The following is a 25,671-nucleotide window of genomic DNA, read 5'->3' on the forward strand; positions in this document are numbered from 1 at the left end:
TAACCAAAACTTTCTCGACCAAAACTCTCTAGAACATATTTCATATTTGTGCAGCGAAAAGCTCCGCATGGTCCAAATGTTAAGTTCTCTACCATGAACGAGTCAGTAACTCAATATTGGTCACGTGGCTTTTTTTGAGAAAAATATACTCCTATATATATTATCAGCGGACGTTTGCAGAACACGGATCGAACAAACTGTATATTTCAGAACGTGCAAGACTGCGTACGACTAGATTCATCAGTATAATAGAGCAAAACTGAATAATACTAGGGATAAATCTCAGTGCCCCTAATTGTTATCGACTTATCATCCGCCTTAAATAATTGAGAGCAAGCTGGAAGCTATAGAGTAATAACACTGATGGTTTTCACCCACTTCGCTAAACATTGAACGCATTACTTAACTGTCCCCATGAAAAATAAACAACAGACAAACTGAACAGCTAACTACATGACCTTTGAAGGTAGTTTATTGCTGTTGTTCAAACCTATCATCTATATTACATGAGGGCCGAGTAAGCAAGCAATTCTTCTGAATCCATGTGTCATCATGCAGACACCATAGACGCTAGAACCGAGCTTTGCCTGAATTTACGGCTGATGAAGGAAATCGAAAGCAACAGGCCATAATCTTCTGGGTTTACGTTCCAGTGATCATCTGATTAATCCCAGTGCTGCATGGTACATGATTTAAACTGCTGGTCATGTAATAATCCTATTATCTGTTTGTGCGATGCACATGGGAAAGCACATAAAACCGAGATTATGTAAGGTTACCATTAGTTCACTGAATCACTCTTGCTGCTCAGATCTTTGGGGCTACCAGTTGCAATGCGGTAGAAGTACAAGCCTGCCACCACTCCACTGCAGCAGAATTGAGAATTAGCCTCATACACAACAAAAGATCCTTTTTTTTCTCAGACCAAACAAAAATGGCTGTAGTTGCTACACAATACATAAAAAGCTTAAGCACTAAAAGGTATGGGCCAGTTTGGCAAAGCTCCGCCCCCAACTTCTTCGGAGCGGATTATATGGATCCCTACCAAATGCAATTGGATTCTGGTGGGGAGCTAACGAGAATCACTTCTCCATTTACATGAGCTGGCAGCTAAAAGAACCCACTCTGCACCGCTTCCCAGTGCTCCCCATTCAATCACCACCACTTCAAAATTGATCCTCACCTGCTCCCCCACCAGAAACATTCCATCGGAGAATCAAGAAGTTAAGCTCAAGAATCAGGAAGGGGAACTATACCAAACTGGCCCTAAGGGATTTGAACTTTAGTGTTCAAGTTAAACTACAAAGATGTTGAAGTCGATGAACAGTAATATATGACCAGCTATGGTTATCGAGAGCATTTCTCTAAAGCTTTAAACAACCTATCATATGTATCAATTTCTTAAAAGAAATATCACACATGTTTTGGGTGGATAAGGATACAAGTACAGAATGTCAACTGGATGTCTACCAGGAAAGTTTGCAGGATACAATACGCGAAAAAAGAAGGTATCTACAGGTCAAGAATCAAGTAAAAATCAATTTCTTAGTCATTTTTTTTAACGTAATGACAGGAGCTCTACCTTTCAATTAAGAAGAATAGAATTGGCCTAGTTTATAAGAGAAACCAGGCCTGAAAACCTAACAGATGCACAGGTTAATAAACAGGAAAAACCTGCAAAACCAGAACACAATAGCCCTGACTTAGGGGGTGTTTGGTTTCTACAGGAAAATTTTAGTCCCTGTCCCATCGGATGTTTGTACACATGTATGAAGTATTAAATATAGATGAAAAAAATAACTAATTGCACAGATTGTGGCTAATTTGCGAGACGAATTTTTTAAGCCTAATTAGTCCATGATTTGACAATGCTGTGCTACAGTAAATATGTGCTAATAGCGGATTAATTAGGCTTAATAAATTCGTCTCGTAAATTAGTCTCCATCTGTGTAATTAGTTTTATAATTAACTCATATTTAATTCTCCTAAATAGCATCCGAACGTCCGATGTGACATGGACTAAAATTTAGTCCAGGAAACCAAACACCCCCTTAGTCATATTCTCCAGATGTAAAAAGTAAAAGTGGGCAGCAGTTTTAATAAGTGCACCATGGCAGGGAGTAAAGAGACAGCGTTGCTGGATCAAACGGATCATTTTTAGGTGATAGTACGGTTCTGGAAGGATCATAGATCGGCAGTATAACCAGATCATTTTTAGGTGATAGTACGGTTCTGGAAGGATCACAGATCGGCAGTATAACTGAGAGGTGATCTATCAGAAGATCACAGTAAAGTTGAAATAAAAAAAGAAAAGGAAAAATTGTACATCCATCAAAAGAAAGTCATGTACGGTTGTACACTGAATTGCGCACCCTTCTAATCACAAAAACTAAGAAACACAAGAACATTTTGTGGGCCTTGCAGGCAACACAAGTAGAGGTTCAGGCACATAAACATGTGATGAGCCCATGTAATATCATCACAAATCGCTGCATGTTTATTTGGGTGTAGAATGAGAATAATGGAAGCAATTTAAAAGGTTCAATGTGTACTAACCTGAGAAGAACCATGAAGATTTTTGGGAACCAGCCATTCTATAGGGTGGAAAGATGGGCGAAATTAAACTCTGAACATCATAAATTTGATACTTAATGACACTGCTAGAAAGTTTACCTGGAGAAGAACTGAAAACTCCCTGAAGAAGATGACACTAGCTATTGCTGCATGCAACAAGTGACACACATCAATAAATAGCTATTTAAACCCTTACAATGTTATGAGTTATCAGAATACAAATGATAATTTAATAATCAAATCTGTACTCTCAAGATGATAACTAAATATGTGATGAATCAAGCATTGTTTATAAGTATAAACCATTATAACACTTAGCAGTTAGATTATGGAAAAAAAACCTAAAAGCCTAGATGTTATGTACCTGACCAATAACTTTGTATCGTGACATCCAGTCACATCAAATAAACCCAACGAGTTCAAATGTTTTCTATAATAAAATGGAGAAAAAACGACATAACATGCTGGACTTAAACTTTCACCGAACCAAAATATTGAGGATGGATATTGTCGGGTTCATAGACCCGGGGTCCCTCGAGGACCGGCTACCCAGACAAAGGCTCGGCCTAAACTGACATCGCACAACTCATGGGCTGGCCCAAGTATCGGAGCAACAGGCCGGGGGAGTGGTCCAATCTCCGACCGGAAGGTCAGGCCGAGGAGGAACAGCGCCCGTTTTCCGACTCCGGCCCACCTCTCCGATCGGAGCGCTCGATTCGGTCACCAGCCCACCTCCAGACGGTCTCTTCGACCGGAAGGACTGACCAAAAGCACCGCTTCCGACTCCGACCCCACTCTCTCCGACCGGGGATACGCCCAGCCCCTGCTCACCGTCCTTCTCCGACTGGCACGATCAGAGCCGACTGAGATCAACCGACCGGGGACGCCCACTCGGTAGGGACTAGGAGATGTGCGGAGAAAAGCAAGGCAAGGCTCAAAAGTCAAAACCACTGTACCAGGGATCATACCCTGCACGGAACAGTACTCTATAACCGCCCTAACAAACAGTATTGTAGGCGCCGACATTTCCCTCTACAGTGTTGTGGGCGCCATTGACTCCCGTACGGTAAGGCCCCCCACATGCCCCTGGCATTGACAGTATTGTGGGCGCCGGAATTACCGTACCGAGTAAACATGGTGCAAACCCCTCACATGCATCTGGACATCAACAGTATAGCAGATACCGATATCTGCCATACCCAAACAAGACGTAACCTCCCACGTGCATCTGACATTCTACAGTGACATCAACAGTGTTGTGGACGCCTACCATTATCCTGCACCCGTCAGCGTGGGCAACAAGGCTTAGAAGCATTCGTACTCTCTCCCTCTCACTTGTAAGGCCATCCCCTTCATCTATAAAAGAGGATGCGCTCTCTCCCAATAGACCAAGTTAACCCAAGTTGATTCAAGCTCAGTCCCTTCATATTCATTAGATCGATCAAGTTTACTAGCTCACAACCACAGAACCGTCATGTTCGGACCTCAAACACACGCTTTAACACATAGCTCATAGCGGAGCTCCTGTCGCTCTCGGCCCTTCCGACCGGAGCCGACCGAACCTCTCGTACACCCCATCTTTCTCCTTCTCGTTTGTAACTCCACTGCAGACTTCGAGCACCTGGGCTCAGGAATAAAGTCACCGACCGACTCAAATTGGACGTAGGGCACGTTGCTTGAACCAGTATAAACCCTGTGTCATTGAGTGCTAGGCCACCTTCGATCACAACGTACAACAAAACTACAAATATTCACTAGTTGGTCACTTTTTGTACCGACAGATATCAAATGCAGGAATTTTAGGACAATTCACTAGTTGGCGTCGTCCGTGGGGAAGACGCTGTACGTTCAACACTTTTTGGTCATCGGATGGCCCACTTTTCCGCCACCCTCGCCGTTTTGGGCTCGGACGATACTATTCGCTTCGGCTCGCTGGAGTTTTCCGCACTCCCACCTGTTGGGATGTGGGCTCCACCCGTCTTCGAGCCATCTCAGGCCTTTCTCTTCGGAAGCCTGGACTTCGTCGCCGACCGGCTCGGCGTACTACACCTCCGCGAGGAGGCTCATGTCCCGGCACCCATCGGAGGGGCGCCCTCCATCGACTCCGGGACGCACGACTTCAACGATGCAGCATGTGCGCTTCATTCCGAGCAAACTCTCTGCTCAAACCCCACTGTAAGTAATATGTGTACTGTTATTTACTCTTTATTTACTATCTCCCACCGTTCAACCGGAGGGACCGTGTCGCCCACGCCACGAGCACCGCACGATCGGTTCCCCTACGGCCTCGCGTCCTCCGCGGATGCGTACGCTCGGGGGCTCCGAAGGATGCTGGCGCCATCCCCCCTCGCATCTGAATTCGTGGGAATGGCAGGCTACGCTCCTTCCGCCTTCCACGAACCCCAGGATGACGAGGGCGAGAGCGACGGTTCCAGCATCGGCGACGTGGCACCCCGCCACCGTCCGTCCCGGGAGTACGCTATGGCAGATGCTCCGGGACAGCCGCCGGTGGTTGTGGAGTCCGCGCAGACCCACACCCCTCCGGACCCGCGTGCGGGGGCCCTCGCGTCTGAGCAAGCGCACGCCGAGGAACTACGACAACGGCGGCAGAACCAGCCGCCGCCTGCGTCGGCGCAGTCGGTACAGCACGTTGCGCCCCATGCGCATGGCCCGACGGGTGGCGCCCGGGGTCGCGCCCGTCAGGTCCAACACGACATCATGAACGAGGGGGACGATCTCCCACAATTCGCTCAGGCTGGCCAGAACATCGCCGCTGCGGCAATACTTCTGCGCGGCGTTCCCGAGCCCGTCGACCCCCAGGGCGGGCAGTCTACCGGAACCTCTGGATTCTAGTAGAAGTCGCCGCCGTTCAACAAGCGGAAAGCTCCGCGTCGCGACTCCGACACGCGCCCTCTCTCCCACCGGGGGAACAGGGACGCGCCAGACAGATCGCTCCATTCACTCGCCGCTACAGCCGTCAGGCACGACTCGCAGGGCGGCAACCGCGCCACGGTCCGACCTGGCGCCTGCTCCACACCGACCACCGGTACACGAGCGGCCCGATCCGCACCAGGACGCTCGTAGCATCGTCAACAACCGGCGTCGGGCCCGACACGATGATAATGTCAACCGTGCGGCGGCAGGAGCAGGCGACACGGATCCCGGCCAAACCATCGAGGGGAGCGGTGAAATGCGCCCCAGACGCGGTCGCCGGCCAGACGACCGGAGTCCTAGCCCTGAGGGCCCGGGACCACGAGCCTTCAGCCGGCGTATCCGGAGAGCACCGTTCCCGCAGTGTTTCCGACCACCCACCAACATCACCAAATACACCGGGGAGACAAACCCAAGCATTTGGCTCGAAGACTTCCGGCTCACCTGCCGGGCCGGAGGAGTGGATGATGACTTTTTCATCAATCAGTATCTTCCCATTTGCGTGGGGGAACATGTTCGGGCATGGCTTGAATTCCTCCCGCACAACAGCAACCGCAACTGGGCGGACCTCAAGAGGGTCTTCGTCGGAAATTTTCAGGGGACGTATGTCCACCCTGGAAACTCTTGGGACCTCAAGAGTTACCAGCAGGAGCCCAGCAAGTCCCTGTGGGATTACATCCGCAGGTTCTACCAACGATGCAACTCCCTCACCGATGTCGTCGACGCAGACGTCATCAGCGCATTCCTCTCCGAGACCAACTGCGAGTCCCTAATCTACAAGCTTGGCTGCCTAAAACCCCGTACCACCAGCGACCTGCTCGAAGTCGCCACTAACCACGCCTCTGGCGAGGAGGCGGTCTTCAGCAGAGGCCGGGACAAAGGCAGGGCCAAGCACACGGACCAAGAAGGGGGGCCCCTCCACACAGAGGGGCAAGAACAAAAAGGATCGACGCCGATCGGACAATACCACGATGGTCGCCGCGGCTGATCGCATGGGCAAGCAGCCCCAACAGGGGCTGCCTGACCACTTCAACAAACTCATGGACAGTCCGTGCACCAACCACGCGTACCCCGTCAAACACCTCTACAAGGACTGCGAGCTCCTCAAACGTTTCCTCCGACAGGTCGACGGGCCAAATGAGGGAGACGGCAGCCAAGAAAGGAGGCGCGGCAGCCAAGGACGGAGACGGCTTCCCCGAACCTGAGGAGTGCATCATGATCTTCGGCGGGTCCGACACCATCTGGACGAAACGCCAGCATAAGGTGCGCTACAGGGAGGCATGCGCCACGGAGACGGCCGTCCCCTCCTTCCTCAGCTGGTCGGAATCTCCGATCACCTTCGATCAGAGGGACCATCCCTCCCACGTCGCAAGACCGGGACGCTACCCGCTCGTCGTCGACCCTATCGTCCACAAGAAGCGCCTCACCAAGGTGCTGATGGATGGAGGCAGTGGCCTCAACATCCTCTACGTCAACACCCTCGACGCCATGCACATTCCTCGGTCGGAACTCCGCCTAATGGGTTCTCCCTTCCACGGGGTGATCCCAGGAGCACAGGCGTACCCACTCGGGCAGATCGATCTGCCCGTCACGTTTGGCAAACGAGCCAGCTTCCGCTCGGAGGTCCTCACCTTCGAGGTGGTAGACTTTCCAGGGTCCTACCACGCTATCTTGGGGCGTCCATGCTACGCCAAATTCATGGCGATCCCCAACAACACCTACCTCAAGCTGAAGATGCCGGGACCAAACGGCGCCATCACTGTAAGTAGTGCCTTCTCGCACGCCTTCACGTGCGACCGCGAGCATTTTGAGCTCGCCACCGCGGTCGTCAACTCGTCCGAGCTCCCGCGGCTCGGGGAGTCGTCGACTTCAACAGTCCCAGACTGCAACAAACCGACCTCCTCGACGGCCATCTGCCCGCTTGAGGAAACCAAAGCGGTGAATATCGACCCCACCGACCCAACCAAGACGGTGCGGATCGGGACCCAGCTCCCGGCCAAATAGGAACGCGAGCTCGTCAACTTCCTGCACGCCAATCGCGATGTCTTCGCATGGCAGCCTTCTGACATGCCGGGCATACTGCGGGAGATCGCCGAGCACACACTGCGCCTCATCCCGGGCTCAAAGCCCGCCAAGCAGCGCCTGCATCGCTTCGACGACGAGAGACGCAGGGCAATAGGCGAAGAGATCGCCAAACTCCTCGCGGCCGGATTCGTCAGAGAGGTATTCCACTCCGACTGGCTTGTCAACCCCGTTCTTGTTAAAAAGAAGACCGGAAAGTGGAGAATGTGCGTTGATTACACTGCCTCAACAAAGCGTGTCCAAAGGATCACTTTCCTTTGCCTCGCATAGACCAGATAGTCGACTCCACCTCGGGTTGCGAGATCCTCTCCTTTCTGGATGCCTACTCAAGCTATCAGCAGATCGCGATGAAAGAATCCGATCAGCTCGCAACCTCGTTCATCACCCCGTATGGTTCATACTGCTACGTGACCATGCCTTTCGGCCTGAAGAACGCTGACGCCACCTACCAAAGGTGCATGCAGCAATGCTTCGCCGACCAAATCGACCCGCTCGACCAGCCTGATCAAGCCGAACGGCCGAAATCAACAATCGCCGTCTATGTTAATCACATAGTGGTCAAAACAGCTAAAGCTTGCGACCTGATCGCAAACTTGACCGCGACATTCGCGAACCTCCGAAGGTTCAACATCAAACTGAATCCCGAAAAATGTGTTTTTGGGGTTTCGAAGGGGAAGCTGCTTGGATACATCGTGTCCGAGCGCGGCATCGAGGCCAACCCTGAAAAGATCACGGCCATCTCCAACATGGGCCCCATACGCAACGTCAAGGGCGTACAAAGGCTCACCGGCTGTCTGGCTGCCCTGAGCCGTTTCATCTCCCGGCTCGGCGAACGGGGGATGCCACTCTACAAGCTCCTCAAAAGGACGGACGCCTTCTTCTAGACTGAGGAAGCCCAGCAGGCTCTCGAAAGCCTCAAAGCGTCCCTGACGTCGGCCTTAATCCTCGTCGCTCCCGAACGAGGAGAACCCCTCCTCCTTTACGTCGCGACAAGCAACCATGTGCTGAGTGCCGCCCTCGTAAAGCCAGGACACCAGCTCAAGGTACAGCGACCCGTATACTTCGTCGGAGAAGTACTTACCGACCCCAAGGTCCGGTACCCCAGGTGCAGAAACTCCTATACGCCGTACTAATGGCGACCAGGAAGCTCCTACACTACTTCACCAACCACGAAGTTGCGGTCGTCACTTCATACCCGCTCGGAGACATCATCCGCAACCGCGACGCCGCGGGGCGAATCTCCAAGTGGGCACTCGAACTCATGGGCCACGACATCAGGTATACCCCCCGTACCGCTATTAAGTCTCAGGCTCTCGCGGATTTTGTCGCCGAATGGACGGAGGTCTAGCTACCCACCCCGGACGTCACCCACGAGTACTGGACAATGTACTTCGACGGATCCGTAATGGCGCCCGGCTCGAGGGCTGGGGTGGTTCTAATCTCCCCAGACGGGAGTAGACTCCGCTATGCCATCCGCCTCCATTTTTCGGCCTCAAACAACGCCGCGGAATACGAGGCCCTCATCAACGGATTGCGCATCTTCATCGAGCTGGCGCTACGCGACTCTATGTTCGCGGCGACTCGAAGTTGGTCGTTGATCAAGTCATGTAGAAATCCTCCTGCAAAAGGCCCCTCATGGCAGCGTACTGCCAGGAGGTGCGCACGCTCGAGGACAAATTCCAGGGGATCGAGCTGCACCATGTCCCCCGAAAGGACAACGATGCTGTCGATTTTCTCGTAAAATTGGCCGCCAGGAGAGACCCGTCCCCAAACGGGATCTTAATCAACGACATCCACGAGCCATCCTCCCGCGTCCTGGAAGGTCCGACCCAGACTCACCCCGACGCCAGGCCAGCACCCGGGGGCTCCGACCCCGGCGCCAAGCCAGCACTCGGGGGCTCCGATCCCAGTACCTCCATGACGGCGTCACCCGCCGACGTCGCTGTATTGGCACTCGATAAAACCGACTAGCGAGCGCCGCTACTCGCCTACCTCCTCGAGGAGGTTCTCCCGCCCGAAAGGACCGAAGCCCGACGAATCGCTCGACGTGCCAAGACCTTCGTCGCGCTCGGTGACGAGCTCTACAAACGGAGTCCGTCAGGAGGGCTCATGAAGTGTGTCCCCACCGACCAGGGGAAGCAGCTCCTCCTCGAGGTCCATGCCGGAATTTACGGACATCACGCAGCCCCAAGGTCGCTGGTCGGAAAATCCTTTCGTCAAGGTTTTACTGGCCCACCGCGCTACGAGATGCAGAGGAGGTGAAAGCTCTAGTTTGGTTTTGGTGAATTGATAAAACCCTAAGTGCTAACCTAGTTTATCAAGTGATCATGAGATAGGTAGCACACTCCAAGTTGTGAAGCAAACAAAGATCATAGCATGATGAAGATGATGCCATGGTAATGAAAGTGCTCGGACTTGGAAAAAAGAAAGAAAAAAACAAAAAGATCAAGGCAAAGGTATAAACTATAGGAGCTTTTTTGTTTTGGTGATCAAAACACTTAGAGAGTGTGATCACATTTAGGGTTGATAGTCGTACTATTAAGAGAGGTGAAACTCGTATCGGAATGCGGTTATCAAAGTGCCACTAGATGCTCTAATTCATTGCATATGCATTTAGGATCTAGTGGAGTGCTAACACCCTTGAAAATATTGGTGAAAATATACTAACACATGTGCACAAGGTGATACACTTGGTGGTTAGCACATTTGAGCAAGGGTGGAGAAGTTAGAAGTAAAAACGAGTTAGTGTCGCTGGTTATACAGTGACCGGACGCTGGACCTCTGAGGGACCGGCGCGTCCGGTCATGTGTAACAGTGAGATGCTGGCGTCGGTCTATTGACCGGACGCTGGGTCGCTCGGCGACCGGACGCTGAAGGGCTACGTCCGGTAAGTGATCGGTTTGCACAGTGCTTAGGGTTATGCACCGGACGCTGGGCTGTGTTCGGTCAAGCATGACCGGACGCGTCCGGTCGATAAAAATCGGTTTTGGACCCTTACTGGAAACGACCGGACGCTGAGGGTCCAGCGTCCGATCAACTGATCGGAGCGTCCGATCGGTCAAGGCAGATGACTGTTGGAGTCAGACACGTGGCTGACTACGAGCGACCGGACGCTGGGGGCTCAGCGTCTGGTCAACTGACCGGAGCGTCCGGTCAGTCCGCGTTATGCCCAGTGAAGGGGTATAACGGCTATATTTCGTGGGGGCTTCTATTTAAGCCACATGGCCGGCTATAGTTCACATCTTTGGCCATTTTCATTGACATAACAACCTTGTGAGCCAAGCCAAAGTCCTCCCATTCATCTCCATCATCGATTCATCATCATAGTGAGATTGGGAGTGAATCCAAGTGTATTGCTTGATTGTTTGCATCTAGAGGCACTTGGTGTTCGTGTTTCGCTGCGGATTTCACTTGTTACTCTTGATGGTTGCCGCCACCTAGACGGCTTGGAGCAGCTAGGATTGTCGAGCGGAGGTTGGTGATTGTCTCCGACTCCAATTGTGGTGATTGTGAGGGGTTCTTGACCTTTCCCCGGCGGAGAGCCAAAAAGTACTCTAGTGGATTGTTCGTGGCTTGTGTGATCCTCATCTTGTGTTGATCGTGCGGCACCCTATTGAGGGTTTGGCGTGTGATGCCAATTAGCGCGTGAACCTCCAAGTGAGTGAATCGTCACAACGAGAACTAGCTTGCCGGCAAGCAAGTGTACCTCGGTAAAAATCGTTGTGTTCATCCTTTGATTCCGAGGTGATTGGTCTTCATTGTTATTCACTCTTGTGGTTGATTGGTTCCTTCATCTACACGGCGGTATAACTTTCTTGATCACTCTTTTTTCCTTACCGCAAACTAGTTGTCAAGCTCCTTAGTGTAGCTAGTTGTGAGAGCTTGCATGCTTGGTTGGTGTGGCTCTTTAGTTAGCCTTTGAGAGCACACTAACATAGAGTAGTGTCATAGCTTTTGTGTAAATAGATTCTACCTAAACTAGAATTGTGGTAGGTGGCTTGCATTTTGAGTAGGCTAGCGCAAAACTCGCTTCGCCTCATAATTGTCTAATCCTTTTGTTAAATGTTGTTGTAGAAATTTTATTAAGCTATTCACCCCCCTCTAGCCATTAGGATCTTTCAAGTGGTATCGGAGCCGATGTCGCCATTATTTGAGGCTTAACAACCTTCGGTGTTAAAATGACTCAAATCAACAATACCAAGAAGCCACCCCAATTTGATGGCTCCAACTATCCCTATTGGAAGGCCAAGATGACAACTTATATCAAGTCAATCAATAGGAAGGTTTGGAAGGTGGTAGAAACAAAAATTGAGATTAAAGATCCGGAGAATCCCACCGCGGTCGAAGAAGCACTTCTTCAAAACAATGACATTGCTCTAAGTGCTATTCATGATGCAATTGATGAAAGAACATTTTGAGCAAGTCAAAAATATTGAGATGGCTCATGAGGCATGGAAGAAGTTGGAAGAATCATTTGAGGGCACTCAAGCCGTGAAGGGTGCAAAGCCTTACATTCTCAAAGAAAAATTTGCAAGCTTAAAGATGAAGGATAATAAGAGTGTGCCGGAGATGTTCCATAGGCTTCAAGTGCTTATCAATGATCTCAAAGCACTTCGAGATAAAGTGAAGGATAAATACTTCTCCCACAAGTTCTTAAGATGCTTACCCTCAAGATTTGGTACATTGGTCACTATTCTAGTGAGGAGTGGTTTGGACACAATGACACCAAACCAAGTGTTGGGAGATATAATGACCGATGATACTTATAGAGATGATGATGAGAAGGAAGAAAAGAAGGAGAAGAAAGATGAGAAGAAGGATGAGAAGAAGAAGAGCGTGGTATTCAAGGCTACATCATCCAAGGGCAAAGCCAAGCAAGAAACATCTAGTGAAGAAGATGATTCATGGGATGATGATGATGATGAGAAAATGTCTCTATTTGTCAAGAGATTTAGCAAGTTCATGGTGAAGAAGGGCTACCGTGCTAGAAGAAAGAAGTCTTCATCAAAGAACAAAGAAGAGTTAAGAAGGTGCTTAAGTGTGGAAGCAAAGATCATCTTGTTTCTCAATGTCCATACAATAGTGACAATTATGATGACAACAAGAAGAACAAGAAGAAAGACAAGAAGGAAAAGAAAGAGAAGAAGGATAAGATGGCCTTCAAGAAGAAGGGTGGTTCATATGTGGTCACTTGGGATAGTGATGCTTTCTCAAGTGATGATGATGATAATAGTGATGATCACAAGACCACCAAGAAGAAGATTCTTGCAAGCATTGCTATCAATGAGAAGCCTTCTCTCTTTGAATCTTCATCATGCTTCATGGCTAATGCCACTAAGGTACAATCTTGTGATGATGAAAGTGATGAAGAAAATGAGGATGAAAATAAACATGAAAATAAGAATGATAGTGATAATGATGAACCTACTAAAGATGAATTATTTGACATCCTAGAAGATGCTAGAGAACACTTTGACATTAAGAGAAGAGAATGCAAAAGCTTGCGTAAGGAAATTAAAGCCCTTAAGCAAGCCTTTAATGAGCTCAATGCATCTCATGAGAGGCTAGAGGAAGCCAATGAGAAGCTTGGCAAAGCTCACAAAAAGCTTAAAAAGGCTCATTCCTCTTTGCTTGATGAGCAAAATAAAAAGAAGCATGTTGATACTTGTGATGTAGGTTTAACTTGTGACATAATTGATGAATCACTATCTATGCCTATCATTGCTTTTTCTACTAACCCTACTTGTAGTACTTCCGCTTCCACCTCATCTAGTGGTGATGGTCTCACTTGTGATGCCTCACTAGTGGTTGAGAATGAGAATCACAAGGAGGTTAACATGCTCACTCACACTTTGGCTAAGGCCTATGGTGGTGAGGACTGCTTGCTTATGTGCTTGGGTAGCCAAAGAGCTTCTCTCTACAAAGAGGGATTGGGCTATACTCCCAAGAAAAGCAAGACGACCTTTGCTCCTCACAAGACTAGTTTTGTGAAGAACAATGGTCGGTTTTGCACTAGTTGCAAGCAAGTTGGTCATAAAGAGTAAGAATGCACCAACAAAAGCAAAAATGCTAATGTATCATCCATTAAGCTTAATTCTTCCTATATGCTTATTAAGGGTACAAATGGTGTAAAGACCAAGTTTATTGGCAAACCATGGCTGGGCTCAAAGAAGAAAGCCATTTAGGTGCCAAAGAGTCTAGTGACTAACCTTCAAGGACTCAAGCAAATTTAGGTACCTAAAAAGAATTGATCTTCAGTAGGTCAATTATAAAGCCGGAGGAATGCATTAGGTTCTTGATAGTGGGTGCACTCAACACATGACCGGTGATGCAAGAATGTTCAACTCAATCAACACCAATGGCAATGATGGATATGATAGTATCACATTTGATGACAATGGCAAAGACAAGGTCAAGGGGCTTGGTAAGATTGCAATATACAATGACACGAACATATCCAATGTGTTGCTAGTAGAGAGCTTGAACTTCAATTTGCTATCCGTGGCTCAATTGTGTGATCTTGGATTCAAATGCATATTTTGGGTGGATGATGTAGAGATCATAAGTGTAGATGGCTCTAACTTGATCTTTAAAGGCTTTAGATATAAGAATCTATACTTGGTTGATTTCAATGCTAATGAAGCTAGATTATCTACATGCTTATTCACTAAGACTTGCATGAGTTGGTTATGACATAGAAGGCTTGGTCATGTTGGAATAAAATAATTGAATAGATTGATTAAGCATGACTTAGTTAAAGGCTTCAAAGATGTTGTGTTTGAAAAGGATAAGCTTTATAGCTCTTGTCAAGCCGGCAAACAAGTTGAAAACACCCATCCTAAGAAAAGCATGATAAATACTAGTAAAACATTTGAGTTATTGCACATAGATTTGTTTGGACCAACACAATACACTAGTATCGATGGAAACAAATATGAATTTGTAATAATGGATAACTACACTAGATACACATAGGTATTCTTTCTAGTGTACAAAAGTGATATGTTTGCAACATTCAAATCATTTGTCAAAGGCATTCACAATGAGTTTGAAACAACCATCGAGAGAGTTAGGAGTGACAATGGTAGTGAGTTCAAGAACACTAGAATTGATGAATTGTGTGATGAATTTGGAATTAGACATCAATTCTCGATCAAGTACACTCCACAATCAAATAACCTTGTTGAGAGGAAAAATAAAACACTCATTGATATGACAAGGTCTATGCTTAGTGAGTACAATGTGAGTCAATTTTTTTGGGCCGAAGCTATCAACACGGCTTGCTATTGTAGCAACCGCCTCTATTGTCACCGATTGAAAGAAAAAACACCATATGAGCTCTTGAATGGAACAAAGCCAAATATTACATATTTTTTTGGTCTTTGGTTGCAAATGCTACATCTTGAAGAAAGGCACTAGATTGGGCAAGTTTGACAAGAAATATGATAAATGATTCCTACTTGACAATTCCACTCCAAGCAAAGCATATAGAGTTTGGAATTTGGATAGTGGTACTCTTGAAGAAGTTCATGATGTTGAATTTGATGAAACCAAGGGTTCACAAGTACAGAATGAGAACTTGAAAGATGTTAGAGGCATTCAACTTTCAAATGCCATGGAGAACATAGATACTGGTGAATTGAGGCCTAGGCAAGTAAATGATGATGAAAATGATCAAGTGCAAGTACTCTCTAACTCATGTGCAAGATGATACACATCAAGCTAGTACAAGTGACTCTCATAACAATGAACAAGATCAAGTAGCTAGTACATCATCTCAACCCAATGATCATACAAGTACAAGCAATCAAGTCTCTATCCTCCAACCAACCAATATCGCAAGGGATCATCCATTGGACACTATCATTGGTGATATTTCAAAAGATGTGCAAACTAGATCAAGATTGGCATCATTTTGTGAACACTTCTCTTTTGTGTCATCCATTAAACCAAAAAAGATAAATGAAGCATTGAAGGATGTTGATTGGGTAAATGTTATGTATGAAGAGTGGAATAATTTCCCAAAAAATCAAGTATGGGAGTTAGTAGAAAGACCAAAGGGACACAATGTGATTAGAACCAAATGGGTCTTTAGAAACAAGCAAGATCAAGATGGGATAGTAATAAGGAACAAAGCAAGATTGATAGCACAAGGATATACACAAGTTGAAGGTCTTGACTTTGAAGAAACATATGCCCCGGTTGCTAGATTAGAAGCAATTAGAATCTTGCTAGCCTATGCTTGTGCCCATATCAAATTGTACCAAATGGATGAGAAAAGTGCATTTCTAAATGGATACATCAATGAGCTTGTATATGTTGAGCAACCTCCCGGTTTTAAAGATGACAAGAAACCCAACCATGTGTATAAGTTGAAGAAAGCATTGTATGGCTTGAAGCAAGCACCTAGAGCATGGTATGAGAGATTGAGGGATTTTCTACTCTAAGGGGTTTACAATGGGCAAGGTTGACACCACTCTTTTCATCAAGAAGATTGGAAAAGATCTATTTGTATTGCAAATATATGTTGATAACATAATATTTGGATCAACCAATCAAGACTTTTGTGATGAATTTGAAAAGATGATGGCTAATGAGTTTGAGATGTCCATAATTGAAGAATTGAGTTACTTTCTTGGTCTTCAAATCAAGCAGTTAAAGAATGGTACATTTGTAAGTCAAGACAAGTATATCAAGGACATGATCAAGAAGTTTGGCATGAGTGATAGCAAAGTCATTAGCACACCAATGAAAACCAATGGCAACTTAGATAGTGATGCAAGTGGAAATATGGTGGATCAAAAATTATATCGGTCTATGATTGGAAGCCTACTCTATGTAACCACATCAAGGTCGGATGTCATATTTAGTGTATGCATGTATGCAAGATTTCAAGCCTCACCAAGAGAAAGTTATTTGAAGGCTACAAAGAGGATATTGAGGTACTTGAAGCATACACCAAATGTTGGTTTGTGATATCCCAAAGGAGCAAAGTTTGAGCTAGTTGGTTACTCCGACTCGGATTATGCGGGATGCAAGGTTGAAAGAAAGAGCACCTCGAGCACATGTCAATTGTTGAGAAGATCACTTGTTTCATGGTCATCAAAGAAACAAAATAGTATTACATTATCAATCGTCGAAGCCGAATACATATTCGCCGGTAGTTGTTGTGCACAAATACTTTGGATGAAGACCACTTTAAGTGACTTTGGAATCAAATTCAAGAAAGTGCCATTGCTATATGACAATGAAAGTGCAATCAAGCTAACCAACAATCCGGTTCAACATGCAAGAACAAAGCACATTGATGTCCGCACCGACCAGGGGAAGCAGCTCCTCCTCGAGGTCCATGCCAGAATTTGCGGACATCACGCGGCCCCAAGATCGCTGGTCGGAAAAGCATTTCATCAAGGTTTTTACTGGCCCACCACGCTACGAGATGCAGAGGAGGTGAAAGCTCTAGTTTGATTTTAGTGAATTGATGAAACCCTAAGTGCTAACCTAGTTTATCAAGTGATCATGAGATAAGTAGCACACTCCAAGTTGTGAAGCAAACAAAGATCATAACATGATGAAGATGATGCCATGATAATGAACAAGTGCTCGGACTTGAAAAGAAGAAAGAGAAAAACAAAAAGCTCAAGACAAAGGTATAAACCATAGGAGCTATTTTGTTTTGGTGATCAAGACACTTAGAGAGTGTGATCACATTTAGGGTTGATAGCCGTACTATTAAGAGGAGTGAAACTCGTATCGGAATGCGGTTATCAAAGTGCCACTAGATGCTCTAATTCATTGCATATGCATTTAGGATCTAGTGGAGTGCTAACACCCTTGAAAATATTGGTGAAAATATGCTAACACATGTGCACAAGGTGATACACTTGGTGGTTAACATATTTGAGCAAGGGTGGAGAAGTTAGAAGTAAAAACGAGTTAGTGTCGCTGGTTATACAGTGACCGGACGCTGGACCTCTGAGGGACCGGCGTGTCCAGTCATGTGTAACAGTGAGATGCTGGCGTCGGTCTATTGACCGAACGCTGGGTCGCTCGGCGACCGGACGCTGAAGGGCTGCATCCGGTCAAGTGGTCGATCTGCACAGTGCTTAGGGTTATGCACCGGACGCTGGGCTGTGTCCGGTCAAGCATGACCTGACGCGTCCGGTCGATAAAAATCGGTTTTGGACCCTTACTGGAAACGACCGGACGCTGAGGGTCCAGCGTCTGGTCAACTGACCGAAGCGTCCGATCGGTCAAGGCAGATGACTGTTGGAGTCAGACACGTGGCTGACTACGAGCGACCGGACGCTGGGGGCTCAACGTCCGGTCAACTGACCGGAGCGTCCGGTCAGTCCGCGTTATGCCCAGTGAAGGGGTATAACGGCTATATTTCGTGGGGGCTTCTATTTAAGCCCCATGACCGGCTATAGCTCACATCTTTGGCCATTTTTATTGACATAGCAACCTCGTGAGCCCAGCGAAAGTCCTCCCACTCATCTCCATCATCGATTCATCATTATAGTGAGATTGGGAGTGAATCCAAGTGCATTGCTTGAGTGGTTGCATCTAGAGGCACTTGGTGTTTGTGTTTCGCTGCGGATTTCACTTGTTACTCTTGGTGGTTGCCGCCACCTAGACGACTTGGAGCAGCGAGGATCGTCGAGCGGAGGTTGGTGATAGTCTCTGGCTCCAATCGTGGTGATTGTGAGGGGTTCTTGACCTTTCCCCGGCGGAGAGCCAAAAAGTACTCTAGTGGATTGTTCGTGGCTTGTGTGATCATCTTGTGTTGGTTGTGCGGCACCCTATTGAGGGTTTGACGTGTGATGCCAATTAGCGCATGAACATCCAAGTGAGTGAATTGTCACAATGAGGACTAGCTTGCCGGCAAGCAAGTGAACCTCGGTAAAAATCATTGTGTTCATCATTTCATTCCGAGGTGATTAGTCTTCATTGTTATTCATTCTTGTGATTGATTGGCTTTTCCTCAACATGCTTGGTTGGTGTGGCTCTTTAGTTAGCCTTTGAGAGCACACTAACATAGAGTAGTGTCATAGCTTTTGTGTAAATAGATTACCTAAACTAGAATTGTGGTAGGTGGCTTGCATTTTGAGTAGGCTAGCGCAAAACTCGCTTCGCCTCATAATTGTCTAATCCTTTTGTTAAGTGTTGTTGTAGAAATTTTATTAGGCTATTCACCCCCTCTAGCCATTAGGACCTTTCACGAGGTTGTTCGCAGATGTGAAGGATGCCAGTTCTACGCGCGGCAAACATATTTGCCGGCACATGAGCTCCAAACCATTCCCATCACCTTGCCATTCGCGGTCTGGGGCCTCGACATGGTGGTACCCCTCAAAAAGGGCCCAGGCGGTTTCACTCACCTACTCGTAGCAGTCGACAAGTTCACCAAGTGGATAGAGGCCAAGCCCATCACCAACATCCACTCGGAAGAGACGGTCAAATTCTTCCTCGACATTATCTACCGGTTCGACGTTCCTAACTATATCATCACTGACCACGGAACCAATTTCACCGGAAAGAAGTTCCTAGACTTCAGTGATGGATACGGCATTAGGATCGACTGGGCCTCGGTCGGACATCCACGAACCAACGATCAGATCGAGCGCGCCAATGGCATGGTCCTCCAAGGACTCAAGTCACGCATCTTCGATAGACTCAACAAATACACCGGACGATGGGTGGTAGAGGTCCCAGCAATCCTCTGGAGCCTGAGAACGACCTCGAACCGATCCACAGGGTTCACACCTTTCTTCCTGTTTTACGGAGCAGAGGCAGTGCTGCCCTCCGACCTCGACCACGGCACCCCAAGAGTGAAGGCTTTCGACCGCGACCGAGCCGCGGAGGCTCAGCAAGACGCAGTCGACCTGCTCGAGGAAGCCCGCGAGACGACCGTCATCCGCTCCGCTCGCTATCAGCAAACTCTCCGCAGATACCACGAAAGAAAGATCAAGGGGAGAATCCTCAAAGTCGGCGACCTCGTACCGGAGGACCCAATCAACAAAGGAAAAATGCAAACTCTCTCCACCATGGGAAAGACCCTATACGGTGACCGAAGTAATCCAACCGGACACCTACCGACTGAAGGACGACAATGGCAACGCTCTCACCAACACGGAACATTGAACAGCTACGTCGTTTTTCCCCCTAAAATTTGGTCTTACCGCTTTTTTAATCAACACTTGCTCCGGTAAAACACCCCGGTCGGAACAATTTCAGCCCAGGTCGCTCGGGGGCTACATAAGGGTATCATGCTGAATATTACCTCTCTTTTTATTGTCACGTGGTAAACAAATTTGTCCTCGAATGGAAGCGCATTCCTTTTCCTTTGACTGTCCTACGTAACTTTGTTCTCACTCCTAACCGAACACACCCCGCCACGACCTACGGTTATGAGCAGCGAGCCCCGCGGGCCATGCCTAGGTTCTTAAAAAAGCTACAGCCTACAAAACTTACGGGCAAGTGCGAAAAAGAAAGGACAACAACAATAGCTACGCCAGGATAAAAACAAGGAACGGATAGTGATTCGATCACAAAGAACAGGACTGATGTGTTCATTGATACAAAAACTGTTCACACAGAGCTCACCCACGAACTCAACTATTACATTTTTTGCTAAAAAACTACTTCCATTCCAAATACTACTACGGCCACTACCCGGTTCCACTCTCGACTTTGGCGAGCGCAACGGATACCTCAAAGGCGTCGCACCCATAGATGCTCAGCAGAGGAGCATGGGGCTTCGATCCTTCTCATGCAGTCGAGGCAACTCCTGCCGCCATCGAAGTATGGCCACCATGGCTAGAAGAGATCTCATCAAACTTTATGAACTGGCCAACCTGAATACTTGTAGGCGCGGAACCCTCTACCAGCATGACCCTAGGCAACTTCCCCTCTGCATACGGCTCCATCCCGAAGAAGGCCTCGCAGACGAATCCAGCACGCCACCCCCTTCGGCGGAAGCCGCCTCTTCTCAGGCAACGACGGCCAGCACCACCCCGGGCAACCTCCATCTCGACATCGCGCTCCAGATTCACGAAAGGATCTATAAGTCCTCCCCCTCGTTTACCATCTCTCTCACTTAGGAACCGCCGCGGCATATAGGCACTCTCGGTGAGGAGGAAGGAGAGACAATAGTTGATGAATAGGCAAAGAACTACGACGGAGAGCCCTCTCCCTCCCCCTATTTAAGGAAGAAACGCGACAGCCAAAGAGGGGCAAAAGATCAGAGCGAAAAACTCTCTCCCTTGCCCCATTCAATGCGGATGGGAAACGGCGGGACACACCCTGACCGATGGGACGCACGCAGGCCGACGGAACGACGTCGGGTCCGACGGAACACCGCATAGTGAGACGAAACGTGGCCTGGGTATGGCCCAACACTATCGCACGACCGGGCGCGAAAACCGAAACGTCACCACACGCAGGCAGCTCTCCGCACCCCAGGCGGGACTTGGAAAAACCCAAAGCGGGATCTCCGCGGGGAGAGACCATCGAGCTTCCTAAGTCGATCGAACGGCTCAGAAAAACACACCGAGACAGGTAGGAAGCAAAGGGACGCCCCATGTAGGCCATACCGACTCCGTCACGAACGACGAGCACGGGTCCCGGTCGGACGTTTTCGACTGAAGCTCTCCAAACCCCCGTCACTCAAGTCATCAAGGTAAAAACTACCAACCCTCTTTCTTTATAAATTATTTCATACATCCATACGCGCATTCATTCCATACGCCTATGCCTCCCAGACGATTCGGGCCCTGAACCGCCCAGGGGCTCGAGAACTAAGCATCGCATGTACAACGAAATGCATCACAACGCTCCGTGTTGCGTCACGAAGCGGCGGTTGCCTCATTCAACATGAGCAACCAACAGAGCCAGGGGAGAAAAACGCAGATGAGCCCCGTGCGGCCCTCGCCCAGTCTGGCAGACAAGGTCATCTCAACCTTCTCGTTCGATCCTAAACCTTTCGCCAAGCCCACAGAATCTCCATCGAGGGGGGACCGTTAGGCCACCCGGGTTGGTCTCCGGAACAACCCAGGCATCTGCCGGGTTGTAGGTAAAGAAGCAGTGGAATGTCACAAGAGGGCTATGCCGACCCCGTCACGAATGACGGGCCCGGATTCCGCTCGATCATACCCGTTAGCAAACTCACCGAGCGCGTCACTCGAGCTCGAGCGATCGGGACAAGCGACAAAACTCAGCCCCTCCGGTTGTGAGGAACCGAGGATGGGGTAACGCACGCAACTCACACCGACCCCTACTAAGGCCCAGCAAGGCTCAGGGGCTCAAGACACAAAAAGCCTGGGTCTGCGACTCCGAACTCGCCCCTACCGACTGCACTCCAAACACCAAGGTCTGCGACCCTGATCTCGCCCCATCCGGCTATGCTCCAACTGCGCTCCAAACACCTGGGTCTGCGACCCCGATCTCGCCCCATCCGGCTACACTTCCGACTGCGCTCCAAAAACAACCTGGGTCTGCGACCCCGATCTCGCCCCATCCGGCTACACTTCCGACTGCGCTCCAAACACCTAGGTCTGCGACCCCGATCTCACCCCATCGGCTACACTTCCGACTGCGCTCCAAAAACAAACCTGGGTCTGCGATCCCGATCTCGCCCCATCAGGATCTACGAGCTCCGGCTCGCCCGATCCCAAACTAACTAAACTAACTGCCTCACCCGATCTCGCGGCGCGCATCGACGCCAGGATCCGCAAACTCCATCTCACCCAAATCTCTAAAACGACTAAACACCACGGCTGCGCAACGACGCCCTGGTTGACAACTCCATCTCAACTAAAAAAACGCACACACGCCCGCTAACAAACACCCCCTAGACGGTTCTGCCCGAACCGCCTGGGGGCTCGGGGGCTACACCCGCAGGGGCACTCGCGCGCACCCGCCTTCAAGGCAAAAATCCCCCAGACGACTTTGCCCGAATCATCCGGGGGCTCGGGGGCTCCTGTCGGGATCATAGACCCGGGATCCCTCGGGGACCGGCTTCTCAGACAAAGGCTCAGCCCAAACTGGCAACGCACAACTCATGGGTTGGCCCAAGTATTGGAGCAACAGGCCAGAGGAGTGGTCCAATCTCCGACCGGAAGGTCAGGCCGAGGAGGAACAGCGCCCGTTTTTCGACTCCAGCCCACCTCTCCGACCGGAGCGCTCGATTCGGTCACCAGCCCGCCTCCGGACGGTCTCTTCGACCAGAAGGACTGGCCAAAAGCACCGCTTCCGACTCCTCCTTCTCGTTTGTAACCCCACTGCAGACTTCGAGCACCTGGGCTCAGGAATAAAGTCACCGACCGACTCAAACTGGACGTAGGGCACGTTGCTTGAACCAGTATAAACCCTGTGTCATTGAGTGCTAGACCACCTCCGATCACAACGTAGGACAAAACTACAAATATTCACTAGTTAGTCACTTTCTGTACCGACAGATATCAAATGCAGGAATTTTAGGACAATTTTGGATAAAGAAGAACAGCAATTCTTAAGCCTAACTTCGACAGAAAGTCTGAAGGAAATATTTTAAATTTACATACCTGTTTGTTTTACACTATTAATTAACTAAATTCATTAAAAGGTACAACCTTTGAGATGCAGATGATACAAAACCTTATAGAAATTACCCTATATAACTTTTGTAGTTGGATAAATGAAAGTTTAATCCTATGTTGCATAATGGAACAGTAGATATATATGGCGTCACTGCAAATGGCTGCCAAAACAGTGGATTTGGAACTTGCACTAACAGCGCAAGAATTTAGGAAGAAACACTAAGATTTGACCACAAAAGGAGCATTGTTAGCTGCACAAATATAACACAAAACTTTTTGAAAAGAACAATCAACTCTAGAGAAGAAAAAACTTTACAGAAGTAGTATTGTGGAAGTCACTAATAATCCTTCTATTTTGTCTTCTATATACCATATCATATTTATGTTAACCTATGAATCTTAAAAGTATGTCAAACAAGCATTGCACAAATATCAGCACAAGTTTGAGGGGCCACAACTATGCTCTTCAAAGGTTCTTAAATAATGAAAAGAACAGATGGATCAAAGCAATGCAACGATGATGGATTCAAATGAACTAACCAGCTTGCCCTTTTACGAGAAGACGAGGCCAACGGCCGCCTTCTCTTTGTGATCTCAAACTTGAGATTCCCAGAGCCAACAATGCAAGGCCAAGAACAATACCAAAACGGAGAGCAGAGGTACTTCCAGTCAGCATGAAGTTGAGGAAACCCCCTACGGTAAGAAAGGTACCTACAGAAGACGATGAAAGTGCAAGAATAACTTTAACCCTTCGAGTCAGCATAAAATTATGTCAACAGCTAATTGACAGCACAACACATCACGTGGTCTAGTGAAAACATTCTTTTCGGTGCATTACAATTTCTCAACCCTTAAGAGAATGAAATTAATTTGCATTGAAAATTTTACCAATGCATAACATTGACATACCAAATGGAATGCCCACATGATAATCCTCATACTCTGATGGCCAATTCAATTTTCCAAGAGCCCTGAATGTTGTTGTGATATCCTTGATCGAGTCTGGGGAGTTCCGAGCTGCCATCGTCAGATATTCCTGCCCCTCCTGACTAACCTCGGCAGCGATCACACTCAGGTCCTTCTGCGCTTTGTCTGCCTGTATCTTCAGCTTCGCAGAGGCTTCCAGCAATACCTCCCTCGTCCTCTTGGAGTAGACATCATACGCCTGCATTGACAGGGCCTGCATCCGCAGGGCCTCAGCCTTGAACTGCTCCAGCATTACCTTCCAAGCTTCCTGAGCCTCCTCGGGCTTTATCTCCTCGTTGCTTTTATCCTTGTCATCGCTCACCTCTGAACCCTCCTGGATACAGCACCAGGATGTGGATAATTTAAGCACCAGCGTTCAGCGACTAAATCATGAAATTTACCGTAACAAAGTGTACAAAACATCGCGAGGAACCCAGTAATCGAAATCAACATCACCATACGACAGATAGTCTACACGAATTACATTCAGGAAAGTGAAATGAAGCACCTGAATCAACTTTTTTTTGCCGAAATGATTGTGGCAGCATATATATAGAGAATAACAGGAGAGACTACGAAGAATCAGTTGGGAAGAAACAAAAAACACGCCTGAGAAGACGAGAATCTAGCCGCCGGAAACGGCAACAGACGCAAGGATCTCGGAGAGAGGGTTGACTCACGGTTTGCTCCCCCGCTAGGGCGGCGACGACGCGGCGGCCCCGGGGTGCTCCTCTCCCCGCGAAACAGTGACCGGGCGAGACCGCCCGGAGCGAAACCTCGAGGCGGCGACTGGACGAGAACGAGGAGCGCGCGAGGCGTAGGGACGGGGCGGACGCGAGCGGGTGAAAGGCGGCGGCGCCCGCGCGCGCGGGCTGGGTGGGGCTCTGGAGCGAGGCGGTGGCGGTGTGGAGGAGAGAGGCGGCCATCGGGGTGGGCGACGGGGCGTCCGCGCCGCCTTGGGAAGGGAGGAGACGGGAGGGGGTGGCGAGCTTGGCGAGTGGCGGGGTGGGAGCGGCGGAATGGTGGAGACGGCGGAGGGGCGGGCCGCGGGCGGACGGCTCGAAGGGTGGGGGGAAAACGGGGAGTTTTGTGGGGTTTCTTGGGGGCTTTTGGCCTGTGTTTGGTGGGTCGTCGGTGTGAGGCTGTGAGCGGGCGGAGGCGGAGCCAGACGCGGGTGGTTTGTTGCGTGGGGGCTCGGCTATCGCGGCGCTTTTGCGAGGACGACGATCTGTTGGCTGTTGCGCTCCTCTCCGCTTCTCCTTTCAGCAGGTTCAGGAGTCCGGTATAATGCCAGACTAGTATTTCGCTCTACCATTTCGCCTGCCCCCGCGCATCTCCGCACACACAACCCGCTGCTCCGGGCACAAACCTATTCTTTTTTTTTTTGCGACTTGGGCACAAACCTATTCTGCTCTTTTGTAAATGTGTTTAAGTGTAATGTAGCAGGAGTACCGCCCTTTCCTGCTTATATTTCTGTGGGATTTTCGTTGAATTTTCACGTGGACCCTGCTAGCAGATTATGGCCTGGGCCACACGAGCGTGC

General features: G+C 48.8%; 1 protein-coding gene across 2 annotated transcripts; it reads right to left on the reverse strand.

The window, feature by feature from the left end:
- Positions 1–232: 232 nt before the first annotated feature.
- Positions 233–25,387, reverse strand: LOC136456747 (protein FATTY ACID EXPORT 3, chloroplastic-like). 2 transcript variants are annotated; one of them, XM_066456702.1, is made up of 7 exons: positions 24,809–25,387; positions 24,072–24,462; positions 23,703–23,873; positions 2,674–2,720; positions 2,557–2,594; positions 780–866; positions 233–697 (listed from the first exon to the last, which is right to left on the reverse strand). In XM_066456702.1, exons 1-6 carry the CDS (start codon positions 25,052–25,054, stop codon positions 782–784), a joined length of 978 nt encoding a protein of 325 aa, XP_066312799.1. In that variant the 5' UTR covers positions 25,055–25,387; the 3' UTR covers positions 233–697; positions 780–781. The 2 variants fall into 2 exon arrangements, with proteins under 2 accessions (XP_066312799.1, XP_066312800.1); XM_066456703.1 differs by having other exon boundaries at positions 233–676; positions 24,809–25,375.
- Positions 25,388–25,671: the final 284 nt, after the last annotated feature.

This window comes from Miscanthus floridulus, chromosome 6, assembly GCF_019320115.1.
Source record: "Miscanthus floridulus cultivar M001 chromosome 6, ASM1932011v1, whole genome shotgun sequence".
Lineage (NCBI taxonomy): Eukaryota > Viridiplantae > Streptophyta > Magnoliopsida > Poales > Poaceae > Miscanthus > Miscanthus floridulus.